Here is a 19,675-nt window from a genome sequence, read left to right on the forward strand (position 1 = left end):
TGACACATAGACTGCGATAACATATATTTTCCCATACGTACAGCATTAATTCATTCATTGCTTCGTCGTAATGCGAAAATATTGTGAAAGGGGACAAAGCAGAAAAAGCCATTATTCAATAGCTTGAGAGTACCTTCGGCCCCCTTTTTGTCAATGGCGGTTACATAGCAACAACAATTGTTTCACATAAACACTAAGAAAATAAATTTAAGAACACACTGAGCGCACATTGAACTCTATACAACAAGTATACAACAAAACAGCCCAGGATGAAATCTAGATATAATGGATTGGCATTCTATAAGAGGCAAATGATTATTTGGTGAACGGCGCCAAGTTACCGAAGTTAGGACGTTGAAGAACCTCGTCACTAGCATACCTGAGGCCTCTTGCGTATTTTCGTCTCTCTTGCGTTTTACGCCTTCTCGCGTCTTTCCTCCTGTTTATTTATTATTTGTGTGTGTGTGTGTATATGTGTGTGTGCGTGTGTGCGTGCGTGCGTGCGCGCGCGCGCGCGTGTGTGTGTGTGTGTGTGTGTGTGTGTGTGTGTGTGTGTGTGTGTGTGTGTGTGTGTGTGTGTGTGTGTGTGTGTGTGTGTGTGTGTGTGTGTGTGTGTGTGTGTGTGTGTTACACACACGACGCGTTGAGCTTTCAGAGAACATGACGCAAACCAATGCGCACGTTAAGTATAACTTGCTATAGCAGAGAGAAAAAAAGGTAAAGGAAAGACATGGAGGTTAACCAGAGATTATCTCCGGTTGGCTACCCTGCATCCGGGGGAGGGGTAAAGGGATTCGACAGGAGAGAGAGAGAAAAAAATAAGTATAAAAAAGGGAGGGAAAAGGAAAGAAAAGAAAATCACCCACACACAAAACAGAATTGTTTCTCTGGGCATTGTCACGCAGTTTGCGAAGGCGTTCTAGTGTTTCACAGTGTCAACGTCCCATCCTACGTCACACAGTGTAGAGTCACAATTTGTCACTGAGTCCGGTGTCTTTTAAATAACGCAGCAGTGCCTTCAGGGCGGCTCGCGCTGTTGTTCCTGTAGCCCAGTTTCCAAGGATGTTGATTTGCGTTATTGGGCGTTTGTCCAGTTGATCTATCGTGGCTGACAGAGCTGCTCTCTGCGGGTTAAAACGAGGGCACTCACAAAGAAGGTGTGCGATTGTTTCGTTGTACCGGAAGAGGGTTCTAATCACAGTCGGTCGGATAGGCCGGTGGCTCGCAAGAAGCGCAGAAGCGCCTGCACGGCCTTCTTCTGTGACGTTAAGTCAGTCTGTGGTGGAGAACTTTTTCTTCCGACAGAGGCCGGTCGGCCAATTGGTTGATCGAGTTGGTAAGAGAATGCCTTTACGCACTGTACTGCGGGTAGTCGCACAAAATATGTACAATTGATTCTTCATTGCCGCAGTGGTCACAGGCTGCGCTGTCGGCCATTCTTATGTGGAACGCATAGGCGTTGGTAAACGCAACGCCCAACCATAATCTTCACAAAAGAGTTGCGTCTCCTCGGCGAAGCCTTGATGGTACTCGAAGGCTTAGGGTTGGGTCCAGAGAGTATAAGCAAGCATGCATGAAGTGCGATTCATTCCATTGTCACCTTGTGCGTTGGCGAGCAAGCACGCGGAGCTTCCGTGCAGCGTCAGTCCTAGAAAGTGGTATGGGTCGTTTGTGATCTTTTTTATGAGCTGTGCGGGCAGCTTGATCAGCCCGTTCATTGCCGATAATTCCACAGTGACTTGGAAGCCACTGAAAAGTTATTTCTTGCCCTACCTCAGTCAGATTGTGTATTGCCTCGGCAATCTCAAAGAGCAGCTGCTCGTGTGGACCGTGGCGTAAAGGTGATAGTAGAGACTGCAGAGCAACCTTTGAGTCGGCAAAAATTGTCCATTTGTGTGTCACTTGATCACTATTAATTGCAGCGCGGCACAAAGCGCTGCGAGCTCTGCTGCCGTCGATGTTGTGACGTGAGACGTCTTGAATTTAATAGTTGTGCCCATCGTTGGTATCACAACTGCCGCGGTAGAGCTGTTCGGCAGGACGGATCCGTCAGTGTATATATGGGCAGAGTCTTGGTACTTCTCGTACAACAGAAGTAAGGCGAGCTGTTTAAGGGCTGGTGATGACAGCTCTGCTTTTTTCTGGATGCCAGGTATTGTCAGGTTGATATTTGGCTGAGTAAGGCACCACGGAGGAATCGAAGGTCTTGCGGCAGGAGTGAAGCAAGTTGGTAATGATTCACCATGCGTGGCTATTGTTTGGCAGAAACAGGTACGTGGTCTGTCCGCTGGCAGACATGCCAGGTGGGGGTGGGGAGTCCGGGCAAGATGTCGTATATGTGTCCTTAATGCTTCAATCTCAATGAGAGTCTTGGCGAGGTGGTCTCCAGCAGTTGCTATAGTCGCCACTGTTGATGCACTCCGAGGCAGGCCTAGGCAAATGCGGAGCGCTTGCGCTCGAACGCTTTGTATAGTGCGCAGACTCATTTTGTTTACGTTAGTTAAGGCTGGCAAGCTGTACCGCAGGAAGCCAAGAAACAGAACATTGTATAGTTGCAGCATAGCACTTGTGGACATTCCCCATGTCTATCCAGTGAAGAACTTAAACAGGTGACAGATGCCTGTTAACCGCTTCTTCATGTATGAAACATGAGGGCTCCATGACATGTCTATGTCAATTATAGCAAATAAAAACGCGAGGCTGGGTCGTAGCGTCAAAAATCGCTTGACCAATGCGGTCTGCACATAAACCGACACAATATTGTATTTGAATATAGTACTGAACAGCACTTCTTCCTCTTGCATTCTTGATGAGTTGTCAAACAATAAACTGCTTAAATAAACAATATTATTAAACACCATTGAACTGGCGCTTCATGAGACGTTGCCCTTTTTTTTTCTGGCTTCTTTTGAAGTTCAAATACACAGATTAAAGAAACACAGCAGGTCAAAATTAATCCGGAGCCGCACACTACGGCGTGTCTCATAATTAGATCGAGGTTTTGGCGCGTAATGCCCCAGAATTTAAATTGTAAAGGCCAGCTGCAACAAAATTTTCGACTGAGCAAAAAAAGCATAGTTTAGGATAACGATTATATATAGCCAACAGACAATGAAGCCAAGGAAAGCATCGGGGAAATTCGCTCTGAAATGAAAATGTAAGACATTAAAAAGAAAAGGAAAATACAATTTTTGGCTGCTGAGTATGGCGCGGCCGCGCGAGCCTTATCTTGAAAGTGGTCTGCGATGTGGACAGTCTAGGCGCACTGAGGGTCGATAGCTTCGCGTGCGCTATAGCACCCATAAGCTTGCGCGTCACCCGAGTTCACAAAGTGAACCGTCACTGTAACTGTTTTGTGAAGCAATAATTAGTAACTGTAACCAGTTACATTTGAGAGCGCAGCTCATAGACGCCCGTGCCTGCGTCGAGCATCGGCGTCGGTGTAACCGAGCGAACGAACGCAGCGAAAGATGAAAGAGCGAACACGGAGCGCAGCGGAGGAGGAAAGACGCGAGGAGAAAAGCGGGGGAGGAGGGTATGGTGAAAGTGTGAGAAAAGCGTAGTTCGGCGACGATGGCTACGAGATGGCGCCAGAGTAGAGCGCGTCGTCTGGTAGATTTGTCGGCGGCGGCTGCTGTGAATTGCGCTCCCGCGTCACCCACGCGCTCGCTCTCGCGATCTCCAGATTAGCGAAGCACTCGGGTCACACTTCGTCCCGTTTGCAACGTACCGCACGAGGCCTATTGTCCGCGCCAACCATTATATCGTGAAATGAAAACATGTATAGAGCTACACTCAAACTTCGCCTGAAGGAGTATCGTAATCGTCGGTGAATTTTCTATCCCCGCTTCTTCTAAAGACTGTTAGCAGCCTACTTTTGTTAGCTGTATTCAAGGGTTTGCAACAAGATGTGGTGCTTCTGGGGATGTATAGGCTAACTGCTCCTTGCCACACAGAAACGATGGTAGTTTAGATGAGCAATCTTGGAAATGTTGCAGAAGAACCTTGTGCAGGGGCTACTGTGGTTGAAACGAAAGAGGTCTGCATTGAAGTCCTTATCTATCGGTTCCATAAAAAGTGCGCCCGGATCTACGCTGTTGAATGTTCTCTGTTCTTCATCTCGCGATCCCAGCCTATGATCTCAAAGGCCTGCCACTTTTTTGAACGAAGCAATTGCAATTGTAATCGCTTTTTTTTTTTTTTTTGCTGGTGTGTACAAGTCTGCACGCATCACACTGTGCTGCGAAACGCCGTGACACCAAAGTCAAGTTCGAGCAGCTGCTATATGGCGTGCCCCACTACTACGATGTGCTGCGTCATTTTGCTGTCTGGAATCAATCTTCGTCCTTCATCATAGCCAGGGACACGCGTTGAAGAAACCTTGAATAGCCCAGGGGCCAGTAGTCGTTAGAAGTATGTCGCAGTACGTCACTGTATAGTCGTTAGCAGTAAATCTCGTTCTTTTTTGCTTCAGTGCGAATAGAAGGCTGCAGCCGTGCCATGGTGCTTACTCGAGATTTGCAAACACTGCATTAACAGCGTCCAGCAATTGCGCTCTTGTAACGAACACCACGTCAAATACAGTGCCGCGTCAGGGTAAGTTTCAATGTGAAGAACTAAGAAGGTAAGCATCCAACACATATAAGATAAATGGGGCTAATTATGAACTAGTACTTCACGGCTTACCAGAAACTGATAGCTCGCGAGGTTTCTCTCGTACAGGTAAACGTCGAGACACGGTCGTCCTTCCTTCCCAGAGAAAAACATTGACATAGCATCAGCAGCGGCATCCACCAATCCCTGTTTCGTTTTTGGGGCATTGATAAAGTGCTTGCAGATCTCCTGTAAAAATATGAGGGTAGGGAAGGGGGGCGTAAATCTCTGGTCGCAATGGTGCGTGCAGAGGAAGACACTTCAGGCAATACAGAGCAGCAGGCCCAAGTCCTTGTGCAGAAAAGACACATAATCAACACACTGAGCACACTTACGCGACAGAAACGTGGAGGCTATCGCTGGCAGGCATTTCAAGGCAAACAATGTCGGAAAGTGCTACATTGGCCGGAATGTATAACCACAAAGTCAGTAACAGGCATTGTAGCAATTCTTGCTGTTATCTGAAGAACACCTGACTAGACTCGAGTCTTCTAGGAAACCACTGTGCTACGTTGTTTATGTTACATACGCGTCCTATCCTCCTATCCTCATTATCATCTTTAATCATTCTTTTTTGTTCCCTTTCCTCATTCTCGTGTGCAGAGTCATTGCCTTACCTTTATTAAATAATTCTCTAGTCAAGCAACTTTAAAGAAGTCATGAAAAATTAATAGGCGCGAGTTTATTACATAAAAGGAATGTAAGTAGGGATTAGACACAAGGCTTGGTTAATGGTTGTAATTAAGATCTCCCAACGGCTGGGTGAAAATTCTGTGTATCTCTAGGAATAAAAAAAATACAGCATGCATCAGCGATTGAAAGCGAGTTGACTAGCTTATTACAACCTTTGTCCGTAAAGTTCCGAGACTGAATCCATTAAAAAATGCGTTTAACATTGAAATCATATGTGCAGCACCCCATCGAAATAGTCTCCCTTGCAGTCTATACACAGCTTCCAAAGCTTCTTGAGGTCTTGCAAACAGTTGGAAAACGCTTTTTTTTTTTTGGCAGGGCTGTCAGTTCCTTTGTCGTGGCCTCTTAAATGGCGTCCACGCTCCCCATCCAGCGATACTTTTAGGGGTCCCTTCACACAAGGAAACAGGAAAAAATCGCATGGGGTGGGGTCAGGCGAGTATGGCGGATGGGGAAGTACAGTAATGCTGTGCTTGGCGAGAAATTTTGTCACGCTGAGAGCAGTGTGCGGCCTTGCGTTATCGTGGAGAAGGCTCCATTGTCCAGATGCCCACAAGTCAGGGCGACGGCGTCGCAGTGCATCATGCGTGTGTTGGAGCACGCGGATATAAAACTCCTGATTCACCGTCTGCCCTTGTGGGACGAACTCGTCGTGTATGACATCTCTGGCATCGAAAAAAACTATCAGCATCGTCTTTGTTTTGGTCTTTTGTCGCCGCACCTTTCTCGACGCCGGAGAGCTTGTGGACCGCCATTCGGCGCTCTGCCTCTTTGTTTGAGGATCGTATTGAAAACACCACGTTTCGTCTTCAGCAATGATGCTCTCGACGAATGCAGCATCCTTCTCTGCCTCGGAGAAGCAAATCAGCGCTCACTGATGCCCGCGTGTCCTTCTGGTCCTGTGTGAGGGAGTGCGGCACAAGTCTGGCATTCAGCTTTCGTTTCCCCAAGTTCTCCCGCAAAATTTGGTGGCATGTTGTCTTACTAATGTCGACAGCATCCGATAGCATGCTGACTGTAATGGTGCGGTCTTGCTGTACGATCTCCCTGATCCGAGCCACGTTGTTTTCATTCCGTGAGGTTGCATGGCGCCCCTGCCTTGCGTCGTCATCCACCGACGTTCTCCTCGAAACGAACCTCTTGTGCCACTCGAAAATTCGCGCCCGCGATAATGTCTCGTTGCCGTAAGCGTCACGAAGGAGCTCATACGTCTGTGTGGCTGTCTTGCCAAGCTTCACACAGAATTTTATGCTTACACGCTGTTCGAGGTGGACGTCCATCTCTCCACATTCACTCACAGTAGAATGCGCAGACGACTAGTGACAACGTATTTTTCTACGTGTAGTGCCATCTAGCGGCTGCCATAGCAATTAACATAAATAGCTCAGGTTAGCCCAAAAAGATGGCGCTACACATAAGCACCAACATTTGTTTTGGGGAATCATTTCTATAGGGAAGAAAATAAATCAGTCTCGAAACTTTACGGACAAAGGATGTATAAAGAATAGTAGTTTGACCAGTCATGTAATGCTTGGAACTGAGATTCAGTGGTATGTGAAAGTTGCAGGTTAGCCGCCAGTGCAATTGGTGTGGGATCAAGGACGGCAGGGAAATAGTTAAGGTGATGAGGTTGGGGAATTGTCGAATAAAGAGTAGATCGGATTCAAGCACCGCTCGGAATAGGTGGTGGTAATTCAAGAACTTTGGGAGTGACTGTTGCCCTACAATATACTTAAATTTGCTGAATATAATTATGGTAACAAACTAGGCTAGAAGGGAAATGATTTATTCAGGGACAAATGGTAATGTTAGGAGATCAGATTAAGCAAGTTCGGTACGTATTATTGGCGCCGTTGTTTTGGGATAAGATAACAGAACACCCGTGCAAAAATTTGCAAAATAAAACCAGAAATTAGACACAGTTATCTTTACTTACGGATTTTTTTTACTCTTGTTACCCTGTGTTTTAACTAATGTGTTTTATTTGACGATCGCATTTTTGTTTGTATTACTTGTTAAATTGTTAGTAGGCTTTCAATAAGATGCTGTTTGTTGCTGTCTCTAATACTCTCTAATGCCTACTCGTCGTTACGTGGAATTAGTTCTGAAAAAAGCGTCAACTGAAGCGATTGGGCGAGTGTGCAAAAGATGCCCACCTTGACGGGATTTGGCGGTAGTGCTCCCACCAGCTCGGATTCATCGGCGTAGTTTGACATCGCCAGCACGCCGTACGTGTCACGCAACATGTCTCTGAACACTGTGTAGTTGCTGGGATGCAGCGGCTGGCACGTTTTGAACTTTTCTTGCAGATACCTTGAACCTGCCTCTGAAATCGACAGAAGACATCACGATGAGGCTAAAGGAGCGCTAAACAGAAAAAAAATATTTAAGCTGCGTTAGTAAATTACCCTTCCACAACACAGAGATAGCCACTTTAACCGCGCGGAGACGCTTCGTAAGCAAGACGCAAACACAAAAGACGGGCGGCCATGCTAACGTGAAACTTCCGCGTCATCTCGCTGTGACGTCATGGATTTTAAGCGAAGCTTTATAGGCTCACAAGTGTCGGCGGTAGTGGTGGTGGTGGTGGTGGTATCGCGCTGAACAGTGGGCCGATCCTGGCAATCGTGCAGAAAGGGTCCAAGCTCAATGGCACATACCCCTGTCGTGTGGGCCGATCCTGATGATAGTGCAGAAAGGGTCCAAGCTCAATGGCACGTACCAGAGACAAGAAAGAAAGAAAAGGAAAAAAAAAGAAAGAACGAGAAGGAAGGAAAGACAGAAAGAAATAGAGAAAAAAAGAAAGAATCATGTGCGGCGCACACCCTAATTGGATATGCTACACGCATGATCACGTGACACGTGTGATCACGTCACACGCGCGTGACCAATCAGGTTGGTTTGGTGTGTCGTGAGGCCCTAGGGACATGGAAGGAAAGCGGGTTGGCGCGCGGTCTTCCGGGCCTCCCTCGACTCAGATCAGTTTCGGCGAACAGATGGCAAGGCCACGCGTGGTGCGCTCTGCAAAGGAGCAAGCTGCGTTTGATGAACGCTGGCGTTAACTCGCTCGGGAAAGGGCTCGTCGTCGACGTGCCGATCCTAGCGTGAGGGCTTCCGTAGCCGAGGGTCGCCGTCAGCGAAGAGCCGACGATCCCCAGGCGAGGGCTTCCGAAGCCGAAGCCGGCCATCAGTGACGATCAGAGAATCCCGAAGCGACGACTTCTGAACGTTACCCCGACGAAAGTCACATACACACACGACAAGCGTAGCTTAATTACCCCCATTTTCTCGACAGGGGAACGGCTGGGGATTTTTTTGATGCCGTCTGTTCAGGCTTAGTTGAATGTGCATCGGCAAAAAATGGACTACATTGTATTCTAAAAGAGCAAAGTATTGAACATAGGAAGTTTCAATAACTTCTACTGAACCATAAGGGCCGAAATGAGGAAAAATACTCGGCAATCTGCGACGTCATGCTGACGTACCGGCACTAAAGTTCCTGCGCGAAATGGAAAATTGAAATATTAACATTCATTTCCTCTTCTAATAATCAGCTTAATACCGCGAAATCAAAACGGAGTTCTTCAAGAGTACTTTTTCAATATAAACTTATTCAGTGTTTCGCTTTAGCGTCCCCTTAAGGGCAATAAACAGGCAGCGCAATAAAACTTAAGATGAAATGACACCTATGCTTCCCGTAAGTTGCATTCTTTTATAGTATATTTGTATATATAAATTTTTATATTTGCGTACCTATAATGCGTATTATTATGAACCTAATAAACATGATTCCAGTCGTTTTCCTTTTTGTAATTTTTTTCTTTCTATTGTGTGTTTACCGTACTTCCTAGTTACCTGTGAAGTTCCAAACTGTATTTACACTAATTGCTTTCCTGCCATAGTTAGAACTGTATTTTGACACACTCTAGTGTTGTATTTTTCTATTTATACAGCGTGTACGCCCCCTGCCCCCCCCCCCCCCCTTGTGTTTGCTAGATAAATGCTGGTTAGTTTTTGCATATAATTATTCTGATCAATTAGTGCTGGCGCTCGCGCTTTATTTATGTGTAAAACCTACGATGGTGTCCACTGACCTGCATATTTCTGACGAAGACAGTACAAAACGAGCATAAAGGCGAAGAGGGACCGAAGAGCGACACTGCGTATTTTTTATGTAATTTGGGTTATAGAAGTGGCTATTATATCCTTTCTAAGTTCAGTCAGGCGGCCAAAACAACAATACATGACTGGTTACGTGCCATCAAGACAGAGGCGTTTCTTCTGTCCCAGTAACAGTTTGCACTGTGATGTAAGAGACACCTTGCGCCGGTCAATCCGGAAACAAGTTCATTACGGCGTTAGTAGTGTTCGCTTATTGGCTGTTGTCTCGGCTATCCGACTGTTTACCGTCACGACATCGACAGCACAGAAGCATCAGCCAAACCATCTCAACAGGCGAATGGTGACGTGCATTCGGCTAGTAACGTTATGGGTCCAGTTCTTGTTTCCTTTACTATACGGACTTGTTCTCGTGAAGACTATAAACACTGCTATTACCATCGAAATATTAGCACGAGCTCCTACGCTCTCGTGAATATGGGAGCACATTATGACGTTTCAAAGATGCATGCAGCGTTGCTGCCGTCAGCTCCACATATTCGAAACAGTAGATCGTTCCATCTGAGCGACACGATCTTCTGGGCGTTAGCGCAATTGTGAGAAACCCTAATGAGGCCATTGTCCTTCAGAGAATTAACTATATTGGAAATAATTCTGAATCACTTTATTCCCGTGGTTATCGTTAGAAGAACAGGAGAGTGATCGTGGCGGGGGTAGGTGTTGTGGCTTTGGAGTTGCGCTGCTACGCGCGAGGGCGCGGCGTCAGAACCCCGGCCGCATTTTGGTGTGGGCAAAATGCAAAAACACCTGTCCGTGAACAGTGCACGGAATTAACGTTAAAGAATCCCAGGTGGACAAACTTACTCCGCAATCCCCAACTACTGTTCGCCTCATAGTGATGGGACGTAATGCAGAAGAAATTTTTTTAAACCGAAGAGCGAAGCAGGAATCTATTTCCCTACAACATCAATAGCCGCTCTTAATAGTATGTAGTGCCGCGTGCTCTTTGTTTGAAAACATGTACGTGATCTGCAAAGTAAAAAAAAAAAGCTTTTTGTGACAAAACGAAGGAATGACATTGGGTAGAAGAAGGTCACACCGCTCCGTAATGCTTAGAAAGTGCCGATGTGTTTTTGTCAGCAGTTTTGACCCTCGTGCGTACCTGTGGAAGCAAGTCTCTCCATAACAGACCACGAATTCCGGATGGCGACGACGCACTGCTCAGACGCGCTCCTGTAAGCCTTAGTGACCGCTTCATTGTACGTTGAGCATGGAGCGAGGCCTGGCGGCATGTTGAACGGCCCTCCAGACGACAGCGCTCTGGAAGAGGAAGAAAATTGGGATAATTTTTACTGAAAAACTTGACGGCAACTCAGACAGAATTGTACGCGAGAATTAGTGTGTCACTCGCTGGATATTTCCTCTGCCCTGTTTTGCTAGGTATAGGCGTCCCTTGTTTTAAACGATGTTCAATTAGTACACCCTCACTGCTCTAATTCTTAAGTATGACTTTGGGCTATTTATCCCCTTCCCCCCCCCCCCCTCCCCTCCTTTCACCCTCAGTGCAGAGTAGCCAACCGAAGGGTTACACAGGTTAACCTCTCTGGATTTCATATCTTCTTTTGTCTCTTTCTCTCTTGGTGCGTAAGAACGCTCGGAACGCTCGGTTTATCGCTCAGTGTAGCGGTGAACCATGAGCCCTGTGACAAAATTAAGATGTCGTAGCGGATGCCTTGTCCGCTGTGGTTTCCACGGCACTACATGCCTCGCCATCATCTTTTGTCCATCCGATAGAGAAAGGTATCCGCCCAGAAGTGAGTTGTAAAATACTTTTCCTCGAGTCATTCCGAAAGGGTTCAGAGCAGTTCGCCCTTTCAGGTTATTACTATTATGATTTGATCTGAAAACATATACACCGGAAGGGGCGCAACGCCTGCCTATACTGTTCAGAAAGGAGGAGACAAACATAGAAATGAAAGATAGGAAGGAGGGGAGGAAAGAGGAAAGAAAGTGCGAGATGACAAATCTCAAAGAAAAAAATTAATATAAATTACGGGGTTTTACGTGGAAAAACCACGATCTGATTACGAGGCACGCCGTAGTGGGGGACTCCGGAAATTTGCACCACCTGGGGTTCTTTAACGTGCACCTAAATCTAAGTACACGGGTGTTTTCGCATTTCGTCCCCATCGAAATGCGGTCGCCGTGGCCGGGATTCGATCCCGCGACCTCGTGCTCAGACAAATCTCAAAGAATAAAGTAGAACGCACAGTAGGGCCCGTCACTGCAGAAGCATACACGCATTGAAAGGTAATGCAGCACTTCCATGCGGTAGGATCACATAGCATGCCGAACACATTTCAGTTTGGCTCACAAGATATAGTAAATTCTTACATTCGCGGCAAACTCATTTCTCAGTCGCAACACGTGTCGTTCCGAATAAATCAGCTCAATGAATTCTGAAATGAACCTTTGACACTATATTATCCCCCAAAAATATCGCAGGAATGAAAACACCAACTTGGAGGCATTTCCGCCAACGCCCCTATAAAGCCTTTGTGAGAGGCATTAGCTAACGTTGTATGGTTGGCAAGAATCTGATGATGTTATTTATGTTTATTTGTTGCATGCGTCTTGCTATAATGGGTTTTACCACTGCTCTCCTAATTTCTTAGCGCTCTGAACTTACAATAAGTGAAACGGGGCTTCGCTGTACACAACATTTAATGTGATTTTCTTTCAATTTCCGCCAAAATGTTTTGATCAAGCTGAATAATAGACCAGCTACTGACGTTTCCGCCTATAATATGTCCTCTCCTCAGTCAGCATTATTCCGTCTTATTATCGCCGCAGGCCTTCAGACATATGCGAGGACCCAGAGTCCCTATTTTCCGTTTTCAATTCAGCCCTTCCAAGCACAGAGTTGCCGCATAGCCCAGAGACTTTCAACCGAGCAGGTCGATGTTCTTATTGTGTTCTTTTATTGAGCGTAGTTCTTGCTAGAGCACTGCACGGGCCCGGCCCGGGCCCGTTTTCACGTTGGGCTGCCCGCCCGAGCCCGACCAAAAACTTTATGGTGATACCCGGGCCCGGGAAATACTCTACGTTACCCGCCCGGCCCGGCCCGCCACCCCTTTACCTTAGACCCGAACCCGGCTCCAAACCGGCCCGAACCCGGCCCGAGACCAAAAAAGACACCTTTTTCAGAGTCAACACGCGCGAGGATAACTCGCTGCACGTTATATGCACACCACCAGAAAGTCCGAGCCCGGCCCGAGCCCGTAAAAAAAAAGTGCCCTACCCGGCCTGGCCCGGGCTCGGACTTACCCAAAAGCCCGAGCCCGTGCACGGCTCTAGTTCTTGCTCTCTAAAGCTTGTCTAGTATTTTGGCGTTACGTTGGATATTTAAAACCTGACGTACGAATATGTGAGACTCGGTACGTAATCAGTGTGACAGCTCTGTGAGATCACGCGTGATCACAGCCTATGCTAGCTGAAAAAAAAAAAAAAAAAACGCAGAACCTTAAACGCTCGCCAGGCGTCTCTTAACGATTAAGTATTCTCACCCGTCGACAAGATGCGGGTACTTGAGCCTCATCCAGGCAGCGAGCATGGCACCATACGAGCCACCGATCGCGACCACGGGACTCTTCTCGGCTCCGGGCAGGGTGTACTTGAGGTGCAGAATTAGGTCGGCATAGTCGGCCAAGGCCTGGTCACTCGACAGGTATCCCAGCTTGTCGGGACTCTGTGGTTTATGAGTCCAGCATTGAAAAAAATAATCAATAAAATAATTAATTATTAATCGTACGGGCGAGGAACGCAGCCTTTACGCTCTTTAACTCACCCCACCCTTGGTTTTTCGAACTGGTGACGTTTCTTCTCTTATATTTTTATTAGTATTAGGTAGTATACTATCTGGTAGTATTCGATAGAGACGGGTAGCATCTGGCGACGGATAATTAGTTTTAAAAAATAGTTCAACCATGGTTCATTTGCGGCCACACGGATGTGTAAAAATGTGCGCATTGCTTACCGCGGGCGATGGTGCTTGATCAGTACCTCCGTTTTAACGCGATAGCGTTAGGTGCCCCGTGTTGCAGAAAATGCGGTGTCGGTGTCGCTGGCGTTGTCAATTAGAGAAAATTATATTTAGGTATGTAAATATGCCACGCCTTGCTATATGACATGCGGCATATGCGGGCTATTTCGCCACACCACTCTTTTCACTTCAGTTGCTCATTATTTTCTTGCATTCTTGATAAAGTTAATCCTCGGAATTTTGAGAATGACAGCCCGACAAACAAAGGTCATGAAACAAAGCACCGGCAGTGCATGCCTTTTATGTTAAGTCTTCTTAGACTGAAATATTAAAATGCAAAACAATAACACAAACCACAAAACGATGCAATTTATTTTGGCGTGGCTTTGCACTACCTTCGGGATCGGCCCACACAAGAGGCCACGTTCCTACCAGAAAGCTCGCCTTCGTGCATAGCGGTTGCAGCCAGCGTTTCCCGGTAAACATTACGGTTACATTAGCTGCAGTTACCAGGAAGCAGTCAGGGATCTTTCAATGGTATCGCGTTCCACTCTTAAAGAAGAAGCTTAAGCGTCCTCCCAGTTTTTGTCGGAGCGGGTCGATCGCGCTCACAACAATAAACGGTCATGTATACACGTATGCGGGCGAGATAGTGACGTTACTCATCAAGGCGAGCATTACAATCAACTAAGCTTTGCCGGGCTTTACCTTGGCAAACAAGCGACTGTGCGTAGTAAGACTTTCCGAACCGCAACCTGCTGGGGTGGCATTTACTGAGCGCTATGTCTGTGCAGCGAACGGCCATTCATGACAACGCATTAATACGATACTTTAAGATTTCAGTTGTAAAAAACAATAGTAATCCTGCCGAGATCTCGATTCGAACCCTTCCACTCTGGCTGTAATTTAATTGCGATAAACTGAGTTTTAAACATGATGTTTCTTCGGGGCATTATGAAATGGCCACTGAAGATGGCTTATTGAACAGCGTATAGACTTGATAATTTATTAAACATAGTCAAATATGTCACATAAATGGTAGCCGCATCCGCATACATCCTCAGTACTATACAGCGTCGCAGGCAACATGCAGCCGTCGTGCATTTACGATATTTTCTCAATTCGTATTGTTTTATTCTAAAAATAACTGATGTGTTTACGAAAGGCAAGCGTCCACTGCACTTGAAGGGACTGCGATTTACGAGAACTTCCTCTCGTTTGAATAACTGTTAGGCGCCCGCGGGTTCTATCTATGACATTTACGAGATACTGGTTTCAAACAATCGTATCACAGACAAACATAAGAGTTCCGGCCACGAACAACGTTTGCGTACACCGGCTTATTGTGAAGATTGCGATAGCGAAACCCCGAGAGCAAAGGACGGGCTTCATTGCGGTAATCAAGTGTGCCGGCCTACACAATGAAGGGTTGTGACTATATTAAAATAAGTACAGGTGTCCTCGGAAAGCTAACAGAGCTCGCCAGCGGGATCAGACCTGCATCTCCGTATGCTCTGGCAGCGTGCACTGCATGGCATGCAAAGACGAAATATGTGGTGGTCCTTCTATACGCTTTTTGGCATGCCTCTTTGACGGCTCAGGCTCTGGCATAGTTTTAAAAAAAGATCACTAGAGGAAACCTTGACACTATTGTCTACCGGAACTGCAAATATCTCGGCTAATCCAGCATGCGAATGGTGGTTAGTTACATGGATTTACAACTTTGCGAGTTGACCATTTTTGGCAAAATTGTGTGTTCTAAACGCAACATTGCGCAATAGTTGTGCTTGTGAGCAGTCTTATTGCTTCCTGCGTTAAAAAAATTAGGTTGGTTGGAATTTAAAGCCGATAAAGCCACATGAAGTGTAGCAGAAAAAGCCACAAGAATGTCTCAAGCCATAAAGATTAGACAAATCCATGTACTAACCGTCGTTCCCATGGTATAGCTGAGCGATGGCAGCGCCATAGTTTCATCTAGTGATTATTGTAGGAAACTACTATGGACGAAGGAACACTTCTTCAAATGCTCTATTCTTGCGCATGCAGCGACCGCTTGTCGGCGACAAGAGAAGAGCGATCGTCACATGCCTCACGAAACAGAGTTCCGGCATTAACGCTCACCCCCTCCTGTAGCAAAGCAAGCAAACGCTTCTGGGACGAACTGGTTGATTGCTTCAGTTGGCAGAATGAGTATCATGATCTAGTAACATGCCAGGTTTAAACATGTTTGTTACCTCGAATGATTCGTTGCCGAACGGAAGCGACTTGCCGAAGAACCTGTGCTCCGCGAAGATCACGAGAGCGCCGAACTCGGGAGCCCACTCCCACAGGGCACCCTGCATATGAAACAGTTCGAACGTTAAACGACACCCAGCAAGCTACTCGCATTACGTAACTTTCGAAGCCGAAGGCAGTAGCTTACCGTGGCCTCTGCGAAGACTTCAATCATGTTCTCGTTGCCAGTGTAGATGAAAATGGGTCCGCCGTCGTGATCCCAGTACCTGTCGTCCATTAGGTAGCGCAACTCGAAGGTCTTGTTATTGTGGAAGGCAAAGTGGTCCACCTGCAGTTATTGATCAGTTACGTCACGACGACTGCTTTTGGGTACCAAATAATTAATCGCAGGTATATATATATATATACGTTCCTTTTGTGACTTAGAACTTGCAGGCCTAAATAGAGGAAAGACAGGCAAGATAGATGCTGATTAATGTTGCGATAGCACTTATACGGGCAGTCGAGCCACGTACGCACTCCGTGAGCGCAAAGAGCGTCGGCATGGCGTCTTCCTTCATATCCCAACAGCATAGCTTGATTGTGCGAACTCGAAACCTTCTATCAAGCCCAATATATTAAACTTAAGAAAATCAAACAATCCATTAAATAAATTGTACTATTTCATTCAGAGGTCTGTGTGCTTTAGAGATACTAATGAGTGAACATTATATGTGTTAAGGTTTTATATCGCGGTGTATTGTCTGATTACGCTGAACAGACGCGCGCTCACTAGCACTACTTGGCAGGCACCCGCTTCTCGGTCAACTGTCGTCTGCTCGCGAAGTAGGTGCTGACGTCAGCAAGAACAGGATGACGATAAAATAGCATACATTCGAGTGCGCGAGTCCGTAGCATATATGATAATCTTTAAAATTCATTTGCATGGTAACTACATAACTTTCAGTCGTACTGTTTGGCACAGATGATCAGAGAGAGAAAGGAGAGAGGAAAAGCAGCGAGCTAAACCTGACGCATGTCCGGTTGGCTATCCTGCATTGGGGGAGAGGGGCTGTAGAGATGAAAAAAGAGAGAGGAGAGCGAGAGCGCACAGTTCAGAGATGATGAGAGTGTCGAGGAAAAACACTTGTTACAATTTTTGGGATCCGTTGAACTCGAAAAATTACCAGAACTGCTCTGAAATACGTATGACATGCGTGCACGAACGCATATGACACATACACATACATATGAGAGACGCAGAAGTGTGCAGTCCATATGACTAAAACCATAGCCCGTGGGACGGTGACGTTCCAATAAGTTCTGCAAGTGGCCTATGGGCGCTGCTCTGCTACTTTGTACTTGCTTACTCTTGTTGCGTCCCGAATCAGCCGGGCACATTTTTTTATTGTTTCCCATCGAGGCAGGCCCTTTCATGAGCGTCGCGCAGACGGCGACAGTGCCAGACACCGACGAGACGGGCAAACAAGCGCCCCAACTCGGCAGTGCCCATTCTTTGGGTGCTTCCCCCGATGCCACCCCTTTCATCAGCGTTGTCCAGACGGCGACAGTGCCCGACAGTGGCAGTGACGCCATGACAAGGAAGCTCACTTAGAAGCGACCGACCACAACCGCCACCCTTCGTTAGACGCGGGGATTAGTGCAAAGGCCATTCTCCCGACCCTGGCAAGATGACCGTCGGAGGGCAAGAAACAGGTCACCGACATTCGTGGAAGGAGTGTCAATCCCTTGTTTCCGGATTGCCTCGTCCTTGCTTCGAAGGTGCAATATTAGAGGCGGAGTTCAGCGAACAAGACGGCCCGTCTGATTGGCCGCATCAAGGTCATCCGATTCCCTAGTCGGGTCAACTAGGAAAGACCGATGTTTCATAAGGAGACACCTTGCGTGCAGTGGGGTGTCCTGACGTGTTCTGATATGTGCTCAGACATGTAGGGAGCTGAGACTTTCAAAGTGCTCCCCCATGGAGTGGGCTTCCATATCTGGAGCCACTGTAAATATGTAGAATAAACCCTTTTTCTCTCGCTATTACTCCCGGACGTACTCATCCCTTTGGCTGAAGGGTCACCGGCCTAAACGCAACCCGTTCCCAACACTCTCAAGGCATATTACACCTTTCGTGAGGTGCATTCGGCTTTTTGGTGTAACCAAAATATTTATCATTCACGCCTTCAACTTGTTAAAACGACACATTAGCTCGCGCCATCCCAATAATATTTATGACAAACGCAGGTACGAGCAAATTGAAAAACCACTGAGCAAATTTAAGTAATCTTTGTGGCACTCAGAAAAAAGAAAGTCGGATTGTAGTGACTGTTCCCCGCTGAATTTTAACCGCCAAATACTACTAAATTTTCGGACAATAGCTAATTAAAAGAATTCAAGCAGGTAACTTTATAACTTCATGTCTTTGCGACAAAATATAGATATTGCAGTTCTATAAAGCGAAATAGGGTTTAAAGAGGACCAAATCGATGACTCACATCGCTCTTTACGTGCATATGCTAGCACGCTGACAGTGGTTTTGTAAAATTCGCATTCTTGATGTAATGTAAACTTATATAACCTAAGTTTATTGCCACGCGTAGAGCAAATCTGACCACTTGTTCTTTTTTCGCAAAACTGTGATATTGCTTTTTTTCCTCTCTGATTGCCATATCTCATTCGGTTTCGTAATTACGAAACGGCAAACATGATGCTTCATTTCTTTTTAAAATTGTTTTAAAGAGAACTCTTCCCAGCACTCTGTAGAATTCGTATTTCTTTTCCAGATTCAGTCAATTTTATCGAAATCAGTCCAGAACTTGCTCAACGGTTGAATTTCTACTTTATACATAAAGTTTAATGGAGACGGTAAGCGGGAAAGCTTCCACGACGGCTGAATTTTTCAAAGCGGTAAAACTCAGTCGATGACGTACAGCTGTGCTCAAGGGTTAAATCGAAACAGAGCTACATATTAACGTCAGCTTCGGCTGCGGGAAGGTATTTCCACTACGGGGAGTTTCCAGGCAGCTTCATTTTTAAAATCATGCCCATCAAATGCACTTGGTGGAGTCTACGTGAAGCGAATCATTTATAGTGAAGCGGTTAAATAAACGCTATTCAAATAAGAGCGACGCGTACAGATGCGCTTACTTTCATCCTGTGCAACGTGTAAGCTCATGCACCACCATGAAAAATTTCCGATACAACTTTGTGTTGCTGATTACATGGTACTTCAAGTTTTTATTTCCAACCGTGAAAGAAAGCCAGCAAAACAGGAAAAAGTGTTATGCGACTAGTCCACGGGGCACTTTAATGATAACTAATTAGGTAATTAGGCGATATACAAAAAAATAGTCCGACTTGCTTCAAGCGACAGCAAGTAGCATTACCTTGGTGCTGTCCAGTTACGCGGCATTTGCATATATTTAAATTTCGGCACAAGTTACTTGGGATACATGGTATCAGCCCGTTTTCTGGTAATTGCTTTCCACCAAATATCCACGAATATAGTATACAGCGAGGAAACGACAAAGGCCAAGCTCCGGTGAAGAGGCAAACAAAACTTCGCTTTAATAATAAGAGGAGTAAAAACAAATTCTTACCTTTGTCCTGAATCTTAGTTCCTTGTAAGAAATATCATTTGCCTCGGTGAATACCCAAGGAGAAATGGTAAGCATAAGCAGGGGTAAAAAAGTGTCCATTGTCTCTAAAGGGATCCGGCGCAGTACGTGAAAACTTCGGTGTCACTTCGATGCCGACCTGAACTGAACTCGCGCTGAGGCGCCAATGAAATACATATCTCGTTTGGCGTATCAGGCTGTTGCGGCATTATCCAGATGCACCGGCCGGATTTGAACACATCTCGGCTGACGTCGTAAGCACACTATTGCGACAGAGACCGCACGGTTGACCGTCTCGTTTGCTTTCCAGGTGCATCATGCGGTGACAGCC

The 19,675-nt window shown here is 46.3% G+C and overlaps 1 protein-coding gene across 1 annotated transcript in view; it reads right to left on the minus strand.

Annotated features, from left to right (window-relative positions):
- Nucleotides 1–19,675, minus strand: part of LOC119432820 (uncharacterized) — a 46,327-nt gene that overhangs the window by 3,149 nt on the left and 23,503 nt on the right. The window contains 7 exon segments of the mRNA XM_049658402.1: nt 4,687–4,842; nt 7,503–7,672; nt 10,628–10,785; nt 13,032–13,213; nt 15,742–15,843; nt 15,930–16,070; nt 19,327–19,459. Of these exon segments, the coding sequence (XP_049514359.1) occupies nt 4,687–4,842; nt 7,503–7,672; nt 10,628–10,785; nt 13,032–13,213; nt 15,742–15,843; nt 15,930–16,070; nt 19,327–19,459 (1,042 nt within the window).

The sequence above is a fragment of the Dermacentor silvarum genome, chromosome 11 (assembly GCF_013339745.2).
Source record: "Dermacentor silvarum isolate Dsil-2018 chromosome 11, BIME_Dsil_1.4, whole genome shotgun sequence".
Taxonomy (NCBI): Eukaryota; Metazoa; Arthropoda; class Arachnida; order Ixodida; family Ixodidae; genus Dermacentor; species Dermacentor silvarum.